Raw genomic sequence first — 18,197 nt, 5'->3', positions numbered from 1 at the left:
AAGTTTTTGCATGTTTGTCTTGAACTAAAAAGGACAAGTACAGCCCTAAGAGGATGCTAAAAAAGGTCTCTTCTGTGTGGGAGCTTCCTCTGTGGCAGGAAGCTGAACCTCTGCAAATATTCTCTCCTTAATGCAACCCTATTGTGCAATGTGACTACGCACTGCCCTGTACAGGAAAGTAAGTTTGTTTCCTTTCCAAAAGACTGTACTTTAAATAACTTGTTTTGTTACAGAAACTGTAAGTAAAATACTTTTGTTTTAACACAGTTAAAATAACCACTGCTAAAAGACACGTAACTGTGGGGATCTTATTAACTGCACTGTATTCTGCTTGGGACAAGGAATTTTCAAAAGTAAATTTCTTCTGTAAGGTTAATACCATCTTCAAAACGTAAAACCAATTTTCAGTCTTTAATAAGGCTCCGATATGTCTTAACTTCTGTATTTTGTTCAGACAGTCTTGGAAATGGTGATTTTTAGAGATACATACTGCCAGCGAGCAGTAGTCAGACCTGAGTTCACCTAAACACTGGGGACAGATCAGGACAGTATTGCTGCCAGGTGCTGCAGCACCAATACCTTTTCATAGGGATGTTGCTTAGAGGGAGAAATCCGCAAATTCTCAAGACTTCCACAAAATAACCCCGAAAGAAGTTTGCTTGAACATTTTTGCTATGCTTTTGCCAAAAGCTTCAGTGTCCGCAAAGCAAGCCGCACAATGTGAAGTTGGAAGTTCCTGCTTTGCATTCGCAGACAAGTGGGTAAGCAAGCTACGTGGTTGGAAATGCGCTATCCTCCTCTTAAACTAGAATGTACATGGCACACTGTTAGTAAGTTAAAGATCTCTTACCTTGTGCATCCAGTCAATAGCTAAGAGATGTTCTTATCTCGTTCCCATACTTTTAATTTCCAGCTGAAAGGCTCTTACAGGGCCACCTCTACTCTTCCTCCACACAGGGCAATACTCGCTATTAGATGGTTTGTCTTTTCCAGCTCCTCCCCCAGATCTAGCAGTGAAAAACTGCCTCCTTCCTCAGGAGGAAACTCTTAATCTGCTTAAGTCTAGATAAAACCTAACATTACCCGTTGAAGACAAAAGTAGCAAACAGCGCTTGTGCTGGTTTGACTGAAAGCAAGTTAATATATAAACAAACTATTTTCGTTGGCTCTGAAATATTTACAGGGTTTTATAAAATACCATTTTGCAATGCATAAAGTTCAACAGATGGAGCTGGTTCGTTACAGCAGGACTCACATCACAGGCAGTGTTTTGTAACCTGGCATAACCCAGCTCGTCAGACCTGCTGTTTGTCCTTGGTGTAAACAGACAGCTCCCTGCCTTTTCTCTGCACACCACTGACACATTACTATGACAGCGATTTCCTTCTCTCGGCATCGCTCGGTTTCTGCAAACAGTAAAATAAGAGATTCCTCTTCCCTAAATTCCTCCTTCCTGTTCCACAAGGCAGCTGGTGAACTCTGCTTGACTTTTAAAAGGAGGATACTGCATTTCCAAAAGGGACAAACACCGCTGATACATACAAACACAAATAAACTTACCTCCTGTAAAGTCACAGACCAAATACTGCTTTCAACCATTGGTGTAAAGACAGTGAAAACAGGATATAAAATAATTTTTAATACCAACAAAGACAACAAAAACAAAAAAAAAGAGTTGCTGATTCTTCAGTGGGTTTTCAGTTCTGAGTTTTAAAGAGGATATGCTCCAGCTTCCACCACACACTGAGCGGAAAGAAGGCGGCAAATTGAAAGTGGCAGGCAAGCCTCAGCCTGGGAAGACGAGAGGCTGAACTCCACCCTCTCTTCCCTCCCAGCCAGCACAGAGGAGCAATTCCTGACAAGATTAGTGGCGATGATGCATCCTCTCTGTGCTGCTACTCAGGCGGGGTGTAACGAGGCACAAACCTTGTTAAGCAATTCAGTGTCATTTCCTGCTGAGCAAACACCCAAACCCGAGATATTTGGGCATGAACAGATCCTCAAGGGTAGAATGAAAACAGTGGTTAAAATTCACTTTTCTGGATGTGGGCAAAGCGAAATCCTCATAAGCCCATTGGAAAGGGCTCTTGATTGTGGAGGAGCTCTGAAGGAAAACCCTCTGAACCTCCATCTAGAAAGCCAAAAGGCTTTTACAGCAACTATCCAGGAAACCTCTCCTGGGAAGCAATGCCCAGGCTCCTGGAGGTGGTTTGTGTTCTCTGTGTTGACTCTGAAGCAGCATTCCCAAAAGCGCCCCAGCACACTATTTTAAAAACCACAAACAAACAAACAACAACCCACATCAAGACACTTCTTTTTCCTCATTCCATTTACCATTCAGTTACCATGGCTGAATAAAAATTATCAGTGTATTAATTTTGCTTCCACTTCAAACACACAAAAGGCTATTACATCCAAATTACACATTTATTCAGACAGACAACTTGTCCGTTGCACAACATGGTCCACAGAGGAAAAGGCTTTTCTACACTTGGAACAGAACTGTGTGCACAAGCAGGGTCTGCTTGCAAAACTCCAGCCCTTCTCTGTATGGTTATATCCTCGTTATTTTAAAAAGAGAAGCCACAAGCTCAACTCCAGCAATTTCTCATTAAATCACTAAAACCCTGTTACATGAGATGTTCTCAAACACAGATAAAACCCCCATAATATATGATCAATCTGAACTATATTGCTATATTTTTTTGCACATGCAACTCACTTCTCTTCCTGGCTTCTACAGGCAATTTGGAATTTATTTTAACCAAAAGTAATGAAATTCGGTGACAAACAGCAATTGAAAATATATTTACTTTTGTACCTTTTAAAAAAATCTATCTGACAAAAACGTGAATGATAACTTGTTATAAGCCACAGAAAATAAAGTGAAAAGGTATCCATAAAAATATGACATGTTTCCTAGATAATACTTGTAAATACAGAAGGAAATAAACTCCAAAATTAATTGGCACTCTTTACACCTGTTCTTTTGGTAAGTCAAATCACAACATGAAATACGAGCTGGGCAGGAACCCCTCTGGCATGTAACACAGCTTATTGTTGTGCACGAATATAACCTGTCAAGAAAACGTGACTGGTTAATGGCAGGCTGGATGTCACAAAACCAGCCCTCTGGAATTTATGGAGACTTTGGGGTCGGTGGGACTGGAGCAGCCTTTCCCTGCCTGGACATACCCAGCTGCCCTCGGGCAGGCAGCATCTCCACCCTGGGGATCCCCGGGGAGGCTGCTCAAGTCCCCATCTCCCTGCATGCCGGAGTGAAGGTCAGACCCGCAGGCGCCAGCTCCGCTGAGTTCTCTGTGCACAGTAGGAGGAGGAGGCAGCAGCGCAGCCTGGGCCCACTGCCACCACACGGCCTGTCACCTGCTCTCCCAAAAGCACATCGAGCCACTTCCACTGAGAGCCACGTCACAGGCAGGTGTCTTACTCACGACATCTTTCATCACTGCAACTCGGAAGTGCCAGTGTCTCTGTTGTCCTGACAAATCTCTGTTGGTAATAAATACTGTAACACGCTGCAAACAACACAACTATAACTAAAAACTGTTAACAGACTGAAAGCCTGTTTCCTTGACCTATAGAGATCTCTACTCCAGCAATCCCATCCAAGAAACATCCCTGCCCTGGGCAGTAAACTAAAAACTCATTTTGTTCTGGGACGGAAAACTGTAAAAACTACAAGGATGTAGTCCTTTAGGGCACAGAGAGTGCATGAGGCCAGAGGGAGCTCACAGCAAGACTGTGCTCAGAGGCTATACTGGCTTTTCAGCAGCATAGGCTCAGTCCTTTCCCAAACCAAGCCCAGCTGGGCAAAGCCTAGCAGTGATGCTGCCAAAATGAAATGAATTCCTAAACACACGGGCTGCAGAGTGCTCATTTAAGGGACAAGTGAAGCTGGCTCCCTATTTTCTGCCTGCAAGGATCCACACTGCTTGTGTTTCCTGCTGCCCTTTGGAAACACTCTTGAAATGTCAATTCCTACCGACCTCAGCTTGACACACTAATAAAATCCAAAAAGCAAGAAAAGGAACAGAGAGCACTTACAAGCATTTCTCCATGACACCCATCAGCTGAAGAAGGCATCCGAACTTTGAACTTAATGTGCAACTAACCAGTTACAGGGACACTCTCTAATCACAGCATCGCTAAGAGGATCAGACCCAATCCAGCTTAATATAAAATGACACAGAGAGTTTTGAAAGTGCAAGCCAGAACCTTGGGTTGGGATCTTGACAGTGACTCACATAATCAGTGGCCAAAGAGTCACTTTCTGTGTCCTCATTTGCAGCTTGGGCATGATGTTCTTCACCACCCATCGCCCAAAATTAACTAGTTAATGTGCCTTCACACAGCTTCAAAGAAGCCTTATTTGTTTTCTAAGTATTAGTTTAGTTCCACACTAAGCAAACTACTGGAAAAATAGTCAGCAGCAGGTTGTGGTTTTTTCTAAATAGGTCAGACTTGCTATCGATTATCAGCTGCTACAGCAATCCCAGTTCTCACCAACAATATCTGCACCCTTTGACATCAAAAGAACTACACTCAAAACATATTTTTTCACAGGTAAATACTTAAAAAAATATAGTCAGTTTTATTTTCTCTGTACCTGTAACTATCTCATCACATTTATGAATTATGGCACAGTCACTACAGATTTTCGTCCTGTGGTTTTTTGAACATGGAGCACTTTCCTTGCATTCACAGACCAGGTAAAGCTGTTGCACCTTGTATGATTATTCACTACTCCACGCTCCTTGTAGACTCTGTACCAATTGCAATGTCACTTAACGTATTAAGGCACAATGTAGAACAGCAGGTAAACAGTACAGGTATGGGAAAGCAATGTCAGTTCCCAGCTAACCTGGGCAATGGGCAGTAAAAGTGCCTCATCTCTGGCAACTTCACCTGAAGAAAACTCAATTTTTCTAAACAGGGTAAACAATAAATGGATCCTGAACACTAAGTGAAGCGTGCCTAGAGGCACACATACAAAAAATTGATGGCAGCAGAATGTAGCAGCAACAATAAAAGCAAATACATTGGAAAGATAAGCAACGCTGATCCAAACTAAAGAACTATTCTTTCTGGTGAGCTATCAAGCTATCATATTAATAACTGAACCTTTATTTCTCTGCTGCTTTAAAGCAGAATATTTATTACTACTAATTCTATTGCAGTGGTACCTTGGGACCCCAGGAGAGCTCTGGGTCCCACCATACTAGGCATTATATTAACAAAAAACCACTAACACTTTATATAAACAGAGATGAATACCAAGAATCATATCAGTCAAGGAAGAGTTCATCTTCCGAGAGTCTCTGTGGATGCCACTGCACACAGCTTGTGCTAGAACATTGTGTATTTTCTCCTTTTTGTGTCTGTAGCTGAGAATCACCCTTTGTTTCTGCGTCTCATGAAGATCTCCCGTAAAAGTGCAACAGCAGGAGAGTTACCTACAAACATACAAACTGAAAGAAGAAAAATATTATATGTGGCTACTTGCAGATGTCTTGAAAGTTACAAATTGTGACTGAAATATTCCTGGAAAAAAAAAAACCAAAACACTAACTCCAAGCGTTCAAAATGCTTGTTCAAGAAAGGGGATGAATTTCACCTGCCACTTAACTTCCCTGAGATCTGCATCGGCCCTTCCCAGGGACATGAGTGCAGCACACGCGCCTCGGCATAACCACTGGGACCGGCTCACTCCCCATGGGATTCAGCCGAGAAACAGGTTCCCATATAGCATCTATAGCGCCTCCCGTACCTTGTATCTGTCCATAGGATCTTCCTGCTGCAGCTGACTCTCACGCATTGTTTGGTACTCTCTCTCATATTTCTTCAGCTTTTTGGTTGGCACCTGTGGAACAGATTTGGAAAACATACATGTAAAGACCAGAGGAATACCGGAAAGGCCGTCTGAAAGCTCTCCTGGCAGACAGGAAGCCAAGGAAAGTGCTGGAAGGCTGGTGCTGAATAAAGTCACTCCCCATTGCCCCCCCTTCCCTACTCAGCAAATACTCACAACACAGTTCACACTGAAAGACATCTTTCTGCGCCTACTGTTGTTCATTACTCAAATATTCAAAGGAAATCAAGAAAGAAGTAGGGACATATTAATAAGAGTAACAAGATGGAAAAAAACCATGAACAGGAGAGAACAGGGAAGAGGAAAATATGCTTTGATAAGTACGATTCACAAAAACAATGTCTTAGCAAGCAAACTGGTAAAAGTGAGATTAGAAAAAAGGGGCATTTGTACAAAAGGACTGGACAATCCGCTTTTCCCAGATCTGTTCTGTGTCTGTCTGTCCCTCTTGTCTATTTCGATCGCGTCTAGCTGACTCCTGGTGTGAGGACATGCTGCTGTCACCTTGCCTTAGGGCAAAACATTACTGCCAATGAGCAGAGATATGTGTTTACACGTAGTTCTGGTGCTGTTTTCCCTTTATTGGTTTTCAGCCCAACACCTCCTTCCTCTGCAGTACAGGAAGGGACCAGGCAAGTGCTCAGTGTCGCTGCAGAGGCCTCTGGCAGGTACAGGGAGAAGATGTGAAACCGTGATCTGCAAAGCTCAGTGCACTGGGAGCACTCGTGAAGCAGCACTAATGCCCACAATTACTGATGAAATCTGAAACCAATCCCTCTAAAGAGAGCAAAGAGAAAAGGGTAAACACAAAAACATGAAGCACTTTGGACAAACACACAAGAGAATTTCAGTTTGATGACTCTTAATAACACAAAATACAATGACATGAAAACAATTAAATGAGAGGTGCTTTCTTATGTTTCAACGGAGCAACATTCAAGATGCAAACCCAGCCCTTTTTGTCTTAGCTTGAAAATCTTGAGGCTGCTTAATATTCACAAATAAGAAATAATTTCAGAGCAGTCCTCTAAATAAAGTGAACCAATCGCACATCCATCGCTGCCTTATTTTTCCGGTTTCATCTTGTATTCTCTATTGAGACAAGGCAGAATTTACTTGCACAGAGCCCATCTGGCACTTATTCACCGGCCTGAACACCACCAAAATCTCATCTGAACACATCAGATCACAAACCTCATGGTGAGCAGTGGAGAACAAGAGTCAGCTCCTTCATTTAACTTTGCCCTCCACGATCATCACAGTCCCTGTTTCCACTCGCTGGCAATTCACAACTATTTCCTAATGCCTGGTAACTCTTCTCACCAACCTGTTCTTCCCTATATGTTCTCCTTTACTTTCTTAAATTTTAATTCACAGCTGTGAGGAGGATCGTGCACAGGGGGTGACGTCCCTTATCTCTTCCATACTTTTTGAAAAGTATCCTGATTGATGCATTTTAGTATCTATTTGTTCTACAACCTCATCTTAATTGGAAAAATAGTACCTAAATACAGAGAAAGTCTATTTTAAGGGGCTGGGAGGGAGAAAATCCTTATTAGAAAGCCAGTCCATACTAATCCACTTAAAATAGAAACTTGAGCAGGTATGCTTAATAACTTTGGCAGAGACTGCTTCACTGTTATTGTCCATTCAGCTGCATGACTCAAGGGAGTTTGATAATTTATTATAGCACTTCCTACTTCTGGGCAGACACTGACACACGGAGAAAAAAAATATTTAAAAGCCCATTTCCATATTCCCTAATTTAATTCCTTGAAACAGTTGGTGAATTCAACAAGGGAATTCTCTGTAAACCCTTGCCTAAGTAAGTGCACAGTGCTACTGGTGCTTCAGTCTTCATGGGCTGCTCCTGAACAGAGTGTGCACATAAATTCTCTGCAAAAGCTTCTGCAATATTGATTTCTTCTTTCTTTAGCATCACAAGGTGTATTGGCTAGAACGGACAGCTATCAAATTTAGGAGACTCTTAAGGTTTATAAACATGGCTCATCTGTTTATCTCAGTGTTATCTCCTTGACTCGTTTTATTTTATTGTGTTCAAGCCTAAAATCATGTCACAACTAGCTGTATGTACAGAAGAAGCATCTTAATAAAACACCCAAGCAGAAGAACTGAACAAGCAAAAACTTCTTTCTGAAAAACAACCAAGAGGCTACTGCATTGAAGGAGTCATCGCAGTGAGGTGATACATGGCAGGTAAGAAACAAAAATACTTTGTTTTTAGCTGCCCCCCTGTTCAGACAGGGCTGGACAGATCTGCCCGCCCTGCTCTGGCAGCGTGTCGAGCATCACTCAGCTCCAGGAGACCTTTCCCTCATCCTGCCATTTCTTTAGCTGTTTAGACAGTTCAGCCCAACCTTGCTGGGTTAATAAATCACGTATCTACCACTCCTTCCTCCAAAATGTTTTTTTGTTCTAATGAGGCAAGAGCAAGAGGATGTAGTTATCATTATGTTCATTTGACAGCCAAGGAAATGGAAACACAAAGTGATTTCCTGAACGTATTGCAGACAGACAGAGGCTGATCCAGACAGAAAAATCCTATTACCTGATTTCTGATTTCCAGCACCACCGCAATGCCAGACTGACCAGTCTCTTTCCCAGAGTCCCACTCCTTTTCTCTATCCAGCACTGCATAAACACGCCAAAAATACACTGTCCCATCACACTAACAATTCTGTGATCTCTGCACTCTTAACATTTATTCCTCTCTCGTTCTCACCTCAATGTAGAAGGGAAAAAAAAAAAGGGCGCCAATTAACCAACCATGCAATGTTTTTCTTTCCCATCCTTTGAAGCAGATAACTTAATTTGCTGTTTCACTGGTGTTGGATTTGCTTGATATCTGAAGATTGAGGCAAGGGACATGCACCCCTCCCCAGACAGGATTACACCGTGTGCCCCTGCCTGCAGCCCAGCGCCCCCTCCATCCATCCATCACCCACATCTTGGGCTGTGATCCCCAGGACAAGCCCAGACTCTTCCTGCTGCTGCAAAGCAGGACCATCTCTAAGCACATATGACGCGTGGCAGCCTGGTTTAGAGGTGATGGGACCAGCCTGAGCTCACTCAGACCTGGCTCAGCCCCTGTGCGCAACCAGAAGCACCGACACAAATCACTGCTGTTAATACGTGTGCCACTATGGAGGATACCCGCGTTACACGTGAGTACTTGATTTTCTTCACATTATGATTTAAAACAATATTAAAAGCAAGTTAATTTCAAAATAACACTTGGTTCTCCAAAGTGTGTCACATAAGGACTATACGCCTTAAACAGAGCCTCAGACAGCAGATTAGCAACAACAAATTTCAGATCACATGTATTGTCTTAGTTCATGCTCAAAGTTGTATCAATTTGTTCTCATTAATACTTCATATTTAAAAGACAACTAAATCAGGTTCAAGGAAGGATAATATAGCTCTATTTAAACACTTTATTAGGCCAAAATAAATCTTTAATGTAACAAAAACATATGAAGAAACTGACTCAGTGCTCTCCTGGTCGCTGCAGTCACTGCTATGCATAACTGTATCATCCTTTTCTTAAAAGGTGGTTGCCAAAAGGCATGAAGGAGTATATCCTGCAACGGCTGTCACTGGCAGTAAGGTTCAGAAGTAGATAAGAAACTTATTTTTCTTTTGGAAGGATGCATGATGGAAAAGAAAGAACCAAACCCACAGTAACATGTTGATACAACAGACTCGTCTCTTGGACAAGACTTTAAAGGGGGGGAGTGGGATGTCATATTTAGATACCAAGCAATACAATCTGAACAACTGTATCCCCAAAGGGATATTGGCCACAAGCAGGAAATCTGAAGGGAAGAAGAGCAAATAATAATTTCTTACAAAACACTATTTGCACTGGGTAGTCTGTGGAGAAGAAAATCTACAGCATTCATTTGCAGAAAAAAATGTAGGGATTAAAATCAGCCGCTACCTAAAGAAAATTCACAAGCTGTAACACAGCTTGAAGAAATTTCCATTTCTCTTTCTGCCACTGTGCAGTGAAGGGCTCGCTGACAACAAGCGGTTTCACTGCAGTTTTGAAATCAAGTGGAACAGTCCTCATCAGCATTTCACCTAACTACAGCATTGTATCCAGGACCCGGGCATCTCCCGCTCTAAAACACAGCACAAATCCCATTAAACATCACCTAACCCCTGGTTTTGGGGCAACATGATCAAAATGTTTTTGTGAAGCAGCTTCTGGGCCATGATCCGATTCTCAGGGCAAGCCTGCAGCACCGAACCTGCAGTGCTGGGGCTGCACGTGGGTCCGCGGTGCCGTTATTCTGCTCGAGTTGGGCTGTTGCACGCAGCACAATAAAAGCCCTGAATATCAGACGCTATTTTATCATCTCCACCAGCAGGAAGAGATATCCCTGAGATGCCTTGGAAACCTACACTGTGTTGGAAAGATGGTCTGCTTAACGCATGCCTGTCTGAATGCCTGCTGCAGAACAGCATCGCTCTCCACCTCCTATCTGGAAAAAAGAACTTACGGAAATGCTCCTTTTATATTGACAAAGCAGCTTGCTCCACAGCAGCACACCTAAGTACCCCTTCCTTGCACTGGAGAGTTTTCCTCCTTCCGCAAGTCACCTTGTTGCCAGCTCTGTCGGTCTAAGATCTCCTGAAGAGAGTTTTCAGGATAACACAAATTCAATTTGAAAGCTGGCTGGAGGCAAAGGAAACTAGCTTGGCTGGGAATTTTTATTTTTATTTAATTCTTCCGCATCAGTCCGTTATCCAAATATCTCAGTTGCAACTGACACACCCACAGGTATTTGTAAGAAGAAGGGAAAGGCAGGTTGTAAAATTTACGGAGTACCTACACAAGTTACTGTGATTCAAAATGGCAGCAGCCACAGTCAGTGATTCTGGCTGATTTCCAACACCAGATCCTCTAGTCAGATTTTTATCTCTACAATGTATTTCCATTCATCGAAACCTGCTGAACCTGGCATAACGCATTACTCTTCCATAGCCCTGCTGTTTAAAGATCTGCTTAGTGAGGCTCAGTGAGCAACACAGTTAATGAGTTAAAAAAGTAGGTTGAGACTGAGAGATGTTCCATGAGCCTCATTGTCCAGCAGCAACACGGGGAAAGGGAAGGAAATGCAGATTCCCTGGACTGTAGCTCTAAACACTGGCATGTACTTGTGCTCTCACCACAGCGCTTGTGTTTGAGAGGCACATGTGTTGACTGCAGGGGAACTTGCATCTAGAAATAAAAGGGCTCAAGGAAAGGACGTTCTGCCTTGCAGCAGACATTCTTCAAAACACCCCTTGTCAGCATTCAAAAATTAATTTTCACTTCAAGATATGGAGGGCTTATTACCCACTTCAACTCTATTTGTTTTAGCAAAAAAGAGACACCCTGAGTGGCTTAAAAGCAGTGCTTGGAAATGGCACTTGCCATTATATTCTTTATATACTTGCAGCTGATGTCTAGCAGCTCACCCAGACAAAAAGCGCTTCCTCTGGCGTACAGATAAGGGCTTTAGCATCGAGACAGACACGGTGAAAGGAAACAGCTATATCCACTTTGGCAGCAAGCACCCATTTTGCATTTAAATTGGCTCTGGTCAACAGGAATACTGTGGTTGAGGATACAAATATTTGAAACATTCTAGATGGAAAATATTGGTATACAGGTCATTTTCATTATCCGGCATAACTTAAAGAATGCCTGAACAGTGAGATCTCTGCTACAAAAAACTATATGGGCTAAATGAAACTACGTATATATCCTGTGGACACAGACTGGGATCTTAGACAGGGCCATGCTCACAGTTATTACAAACAACAGCAGTTTTTCCAACACAAAATTTATTCCTTGCTTTACACCTCATAACCTAACAGTTCCAAGTGATTTTGTGTGTCTTGCATACATACACCTTTCAGTATACAGCATTTGGTGCTAAAGGCTTTATACATATCCTCAGGGACTACACAAAATCAGACCCTCAGCTCTCTCCCATTTTAAGGTACATCATTCATTCTGATTTTCACCTGCCCACAACCATTTTAGAGCTTTGGTTGTATTTCTTGGCACATCACAGCAATAGAAGGGTGAACAGGAAGACAAGCAAAGTCTTCACCACCATCCCCAGGAAAACAGAATTGGAAATTCAGGAAAAAGCCCCCAGTGATTTTCTTGCATCACTTAGCAGAGGAACACCCTGTTCCCAGCTACAGAAGGTAGCTGAGTGGTGTTAGGGTTTGCTTTCCAACTTTCCGGAGAGGATGCTGAAAGGAACACAGACCCATCTCCATATTGCACTTATTGAAAATTGCCAACACAAGGCTACCAAACGGTCAGTAACCAGGTTCAAAATATCGTCTTATCATGGCTGTAAAACCTGTCTCATCAAACAGACTTAGTCCACAGAGCCCACAGCTTTCAGCTAACAACCCCCAAGCTCAATGCATCTTCTGAAAGCCGCCACAAGCCCGGGGAAACCGGCTGCCTGTCCTGACCCTGCTGAGATACCAAGCCACAACTTGTCCCCTGTCACACTCTGTGCCCAGCGTAAGATGAAAAAAACATTCTCCTTCCTGAGATGCAGCATTGGTGCCAGATCACAACTCTGAACGGTACGCCCAGGTGAGCCATGTCCAGCAGCAAAGAACCTCGTGGTGTTCTTGGAATACACATTCTATGTGTTATTGATAAGCAATTCTTTGTCGCAGTATCAAAAACTGTAATGCTGTCACACTCTAAATTGGCAAGTCTGTTTAAAATCATAGTCACGCTTCTCTGATGTGTAGTGAGGTCCTTGCTGCTAAAACACCTTTCCTTAATTTTACAAATATTTCAAACCCACAAGTTACTAAGAGCAATTACTAAGAGCATTACTCCACTAGCAGAAAAAAACATATCTTTTCTATTTTAAAGCTGAACCATTCAGGGCTCTACCATTCAGGGCTTCTGTTATGTCAAATACTTTTATGTGTATTTCAGCAACTACCACAACTTTTAGCACATCTCCTCAAAAGACTTGTCCTTTTTCTGCCTGCCCAGCTCCATAAACACTACAGCTAAAACCCTAAAATAAAAAACCAATTCTTCAAAACCACACATAAAAATGATGAGCACTTTGAACATACAAGTGGGACAGCGTCCAACTCCCAAGGTATCAGAAGCGCTCACTGAAGCATTTTACTGCAATAACTAATCCTTGCGCTGCTCCGTTATCTCTGCCCAGAAGGTTTCCTCCGTGCCTTTAATGAGGCTGCAGGTTTGGCCACATTCGCGCCTCTCAGCGTCGGTGGTACCCGCAGCTGCCCACAGCTGCCTTGTCAACGGAGCTGGTGGAGGCCAGGACAGGTAAAAGGCACTTTGAGCAGCATCTGGAGTGTAGCCCCGGGGTGGGAACACTCGGCAGCACTGCACGGCAGCCCCGAGAGACACAAAGCAGGTGTACCGCTTCACAAACCTGGATGTACGAGGCCGGTTTTTGGTTTTCACTGCCCCAACTCCGGTTCCCCACCACCACCCCAGCGCTACAATCTGAGTTTGCTGCTTCACCTGTGCGGAGACCTGTGCTCATCCATCGTGTCAGTCACCAAGGAACTCGAGACTGTCTGCTTTATCATCTAGCAGGAAAAATCCTAAGAGCATCTAAAGCACTGAGAAAAGCAAGAAGTTTCATCAGGCAGGAGGAGCTGGGGGTGGAAGATGAAATGTGGCCATGCTGCCAACTTCAGCTGGAAAGCTAAGCTGCTGCTGAAGAGAGAGCTCTACAGAAGAGAGGGCTCCTACAGAGGGAAAACACACACTTTTTCCACAAAAGGAAGCCAGTTACTATTAGCAGCAACATCTAAGCAACATCTACGTCCCATTGTTTTCATCCCCCAGTACCAACAGCCACAAAGAAGAGGCAAGCCTAATAATCTTCCTGAGCTCTCTGTACTGTCCCTCTTGACACAAGAAGGAGACCCTCAGTTTTGGGATACCAGAATTCAGTGTTGTCCAACCTGCTACAACCGTTCAACCTGAATCTGGACAATCTCTGCTTGCTGCTGCTCCTCTACACACTTTGCTTCTGTGATCGCCAAGGTAAAGGCCAAACAAATGCCATGACGTGTTCATTTGGGATTGCTCAGGTGACTCTACCTTGTAGCAAAACTACAATGTTTGTATATACGCTGAACTCTGTGTTGGCATAGCTGAGATGCTACCTTGAAATCAAACCATCTGGATTTTTCTTAGCACAAACCCCAAGCCTACAGCTTTAAAACAATGTTCTTTTTTCCGAAGTTCATGTTGACACAGTTAGAAGGAAGCAATAAAGAATAAATGTGCATATCGAATGGTGCATGAAAGCGCAAACTGAACAGGATAAAAATCACTGAAATATGTTTTCTGACTTTGGCAGTGAATTTATGCCGAATTATTCAGAGAACTGGGTTCAAAAAGAATGAAAATTGTTGTAGACAATGAAGACAGAATATTTTTAACTACCACATTCACCTACACAAGCTTTCTATTCCACCTTCTAGTAATTAAGAAATCAGGCTTCCATGAAGAGATTAACCGCCTTTTCATCCAGTTTTAACACTCCTTTCAAAGTCAATGAACACACTGATCATGCAGACACTGACAGAACACCGCGAAGTATGTGTACTTTCCATTTGCTGTGACTACACACAAAGCTTTTGCATTTGTACACGGCTTTACTAAGGTGTGTTGTATCACATATAACAACAACCTACAATTAGTGAGGTAAGAAGGCTGAAGGTTAGAATTCAGGAGCTTCAAATCTTTCATTTGACCCACTTTCTCATCTCAATATGACAATTATGGTATCTAACAGATTAGAAGTGGCTTATGTATCAATCTTACCTGACCTGTCTCACCTGTGGCGAGCGAAATTAGTTAAATTATTCTTATTTAACCATTTCTGTATTTAAATGTTGAAATATGGCCTTACAAAGTAACTCGTTACCTGCTCTTCTTTAATTGCAAAGGTTCAATGCTCATACCAAACAAGTTCAAGATCATTACATTTACAGACCTAACGAACCAAAAATGTCCAGGAACTTATTTCAAATTTCTTCTCCCAACTGGGCTTGTAATGACCGAGACATAAGCAGTTTCTCAAGTGCCCAAAAAAGCTTCATCAATTTTCCAGGAATTCTTTTTCAGAAGAAAATGAGGAAGCTCCAAAATACTCAAATATCCATGCTTTAATCACAAAGATTCTGTTCTTATTTATAAACGGGCTATTTGACACACTGCTTAAATAATTTCCTCTTGATCCAAAGACAATAAAAGGGCAGCAAGAAGAAATGCTTTCAAACATGAACAGAAAATAATTAGAAAATAATGAAGGTAATTGATTAGGGACAAATGAAACAATAACTAAAACTAAATGCAGAAGAAAAAAGTTTAAGTTCCTTCTTGAGTTTCATTAGACTGGAGTTGACTCTAGAGCATATTGAAAACAAGAGGACTCCTAAGCATTGTTCATATGCATTAATAATTAGACCTCAAAAATAATTACAATTCAGAGGAGTCAGAACTGTGCAGAAAACAGCTCAGCTCTGCTGCAAACCAGGCTGCAGGGCTTTACACAGAGCAAAAGTGCTGACAGAACTAGCGGATGAGATCTCCCGTCACCGATGTTCGTTTTCAGTAAATCCTTGAACAGAGTGGAGATTCACTTAGATTAGAAGAAAATTCCGTATTACCAGCATTTAAGAACCACAAGTCAAACCGTTTGGATGACTTCGGTTCATCAGCTGAAACTCAGAAACCCACATGCATGCTCTGCAGAGCTGATAAGGATCCAGCTGACAACTAGTGCAGGAATGTAACTGGTTCCACTCCAGTGGGATTTTATAAACTGTAGGTCCCATTTTATTCTTTATCTACAGCTTTGGTTGATAAAACTAACTTCACAGTTACAGTCTTCTCTAGCACTGGATTCACTACCACATCATAGATTTATTCTAAAAAATAAACAAAACCAACCAAGAGGAGTATCCAATAGCCATAATAGCCGTAAAGCATGAATTAAAATGCTTAGGAAATGGGTCAAAAAGCCATTGTCAAAGGACATCATTATTCAATGACATTTTTCATTTTGGGTTAATCACATCCTAAAAGGTGTCTTCTGGGAATCACACAGGATCCAGCCTTACCAAGCATTACATTGGCGGCCTGGAAGTGAAAAACACAGTCCCAGTAATAAAATTTGCAGAAGATGCGTTGGTAGAAAGAGGAGTAAAGAACAAGAAGGACCAGAAAACTTTTCGTATGTATTTGAATTCTTGGAAACAGCTTACTCGATGAAACACCACTGCTCCTGCCCCGGTGCCTAGGCGTGAAGGTGCCAAACAGTGCCAGCCCCACAACTGACCCCAAACCCAATGTTTGGCCAGCTGCCCATTAGACTTCAGCCCCCATCACCACACCCTGTGCTCCTGCAGGGCCACCCAGATTCTCACCCACTTTGCAGTTCACCCATCCGCTCCGAACCTCCTCAGTTTGCGAAACTGAGAGCCTGGAAATCGTAATGGCAGAGCCTGCTGGTGCGTGACCACACACTGCTTCTCTGAAACGGCTGATCATTCCCCTGAACGGAGAGCTGCACACAACAAGGCAGGCAGGCAAATGGAAGTACAATGAAGCTTTCCAGAAGAATGTTTTTCAGCTCTGGATTAAGAGGATTATACCACTTACTGTACGATTTTTGTAAACCCTTGGGTCCAAGTTTTCTGCAGATAAGCTGAGAACTGCAATTCGCTAGAGCAAAGCCACTCAGCTCCTGCACAAACTCCACAGCAGAACACTTTTCTGTGCAAAGTAGTTCCAGAGCAACTTGAAATCTTGAAAGCAAGAGCACACAGCAAAGCAACCGTGTGTCATGGTCACACTGCAATATGACTAATTTTATTAAAATATATGTTGGAGGATTGCTATCACAGTGTTGCTTTGGAGCGTATTTAACAAAACCTTATCTCAGATCATCTACATCCTGTTTAATTGTCTAGTGTTTATGTGCATCAAAGCAACAGTAGAAAAACACTGCTACCCTTTCCACTGAAAAAGTTCACATTTTCTATTGAAAAATACAACTAGAGTTGATGGGACCCGGCCAACAGCAGATAATTTCCTCATGAAGGTCATTACCTGTGTGGCACTGGACTTGTCAGCAGGTCCTGCAGGACTGGCCTGAAGCACGAACAACCCACGACAGGGACTGTCTGGGTCTGGTTTGGTTTCGGTCTTAACCCTTTGCCACTGCACATCATAATCAGCAGCTCTCTGCAAGAGAGATTCCTGTGCGTCTCGACCTATTGCACAACCCAAATGAACTATGAAGAATTACTAATTCAAGATTTCTGGAACTACAACAAAGCCATCCTTGTATCCAAACTGTGGAACAGGATGAAAGCCTTTAAAGAACTTTTTAATGTTTCCCTGCAACCAGAGCAGCATACTAGAAAAACCTTAAAGATGAATGAAACGTGGATTTTGCAAACAAACAGATGAATCCTAGATTGCAGAAATCCCTGTCCTATTAACATGAACCCTCAGAATGAACAAAAACTCTGCAAATTCTCTCTGCAGAATCTTACTTTACATGCAGTACATGCCGTTGTACAGCCTGGTAAAATGACCAGGACAGAGTCAATAGGATTTGCCTCAACTTATCCCAATCGGCCGCTTGTCCCACGATCAAACATAGCAACAGAGAACTGAAAAGAAACTTTCTGAGTCATCAGGTAGTAGCGCAGGCTCCCACGCACCATCTAATCCCATCACAATCCTGTTGAGCTTCATCTTAAATGTACTCAGGCTGTTTGCACCATTATTTGCTTAGTTAGTACACCTCAAAACCATTTAAAGGAGTAGGTAAGTATTTCCTATGTAAACCCTGCAAAAACCACCTTTCTTATCTACTAGTACATAATGTACTGAAACATGTTAATACTGTTTGATTCAGGAAAATAAAAAGAGCTGATAAGAACACATATTACACTGAAGTCAGTCATTCAGACATTATAAATAATAGTAATGATGATGCTCTTCCTCCCATGGTTGCTCCATCTCTGTTTAATAGGAGCTAAGTAACTACCTCATAAAGAATTTTTTTTAAATGTTATTTCATCTTATTTTCAAAGTGGCCCAAGTCAGTTGGAGCTGTAACGTGGTGCTTTTGACACCAGCTACTTCTCCTCCAGTCCCTCACAGTTGATCTGGAGGAATCCAGAGATACACAACACAAAGCCTGTTACTTCTGCTACAAAGCTACACAAAACTGAA

General features: G+C 42.4%; 1 protein-coding gene across 10 annotated transcripts in view; it reads right to left on the bottom strand.

The window, feature by feature from the left end:
• RABGAP1L (RAB GTPase activating protein 1 like) overlaps positions 1-18,197 on the bottom strand; it is a 238,084-nt gene that overhangs the window by 9,295 nt on the left and 210,592 nt on the right. For 8 of the 10 annotated variants that reach the window (XM_065842075.2, XM_065842079.2, XM_071809961.1 and 5 more), the window contains one exon: positions 5,789-5,881. In XM_065842075.2, coding sequence (XP_065698147.1) covers positions 5,789-5,881 — 93 coding nt within the window. Of the gene's footprint in view, positions 1-1,560; positions 5,490-5,788; positions 5,882-18,197 lie in introns of those variants that run through there. The other 2 variants (XM_065842081.2, XM_065842085.2) reach the window with 2 other exon arrangements.

This window comes from Patagioenas fasciata, chromosome 6 (genome assembly GCF_037038585.1).
Source record: "Patagioenas fasciata isolate bPatFas1 chromosome 6, bPatFas1.hap1, whole genome shotgun sequence".
Lineage (NCBI taxonomy): Eukaryota > Metazoa > Chordata > Aves > Columbiformes > Columbidae > Patagioenas > Patagioenas fasciata.
Note: the sequence above shows the minus strand (reverse complement) of the source record. Positions and strands in the feature narration are given on the sequence as shown.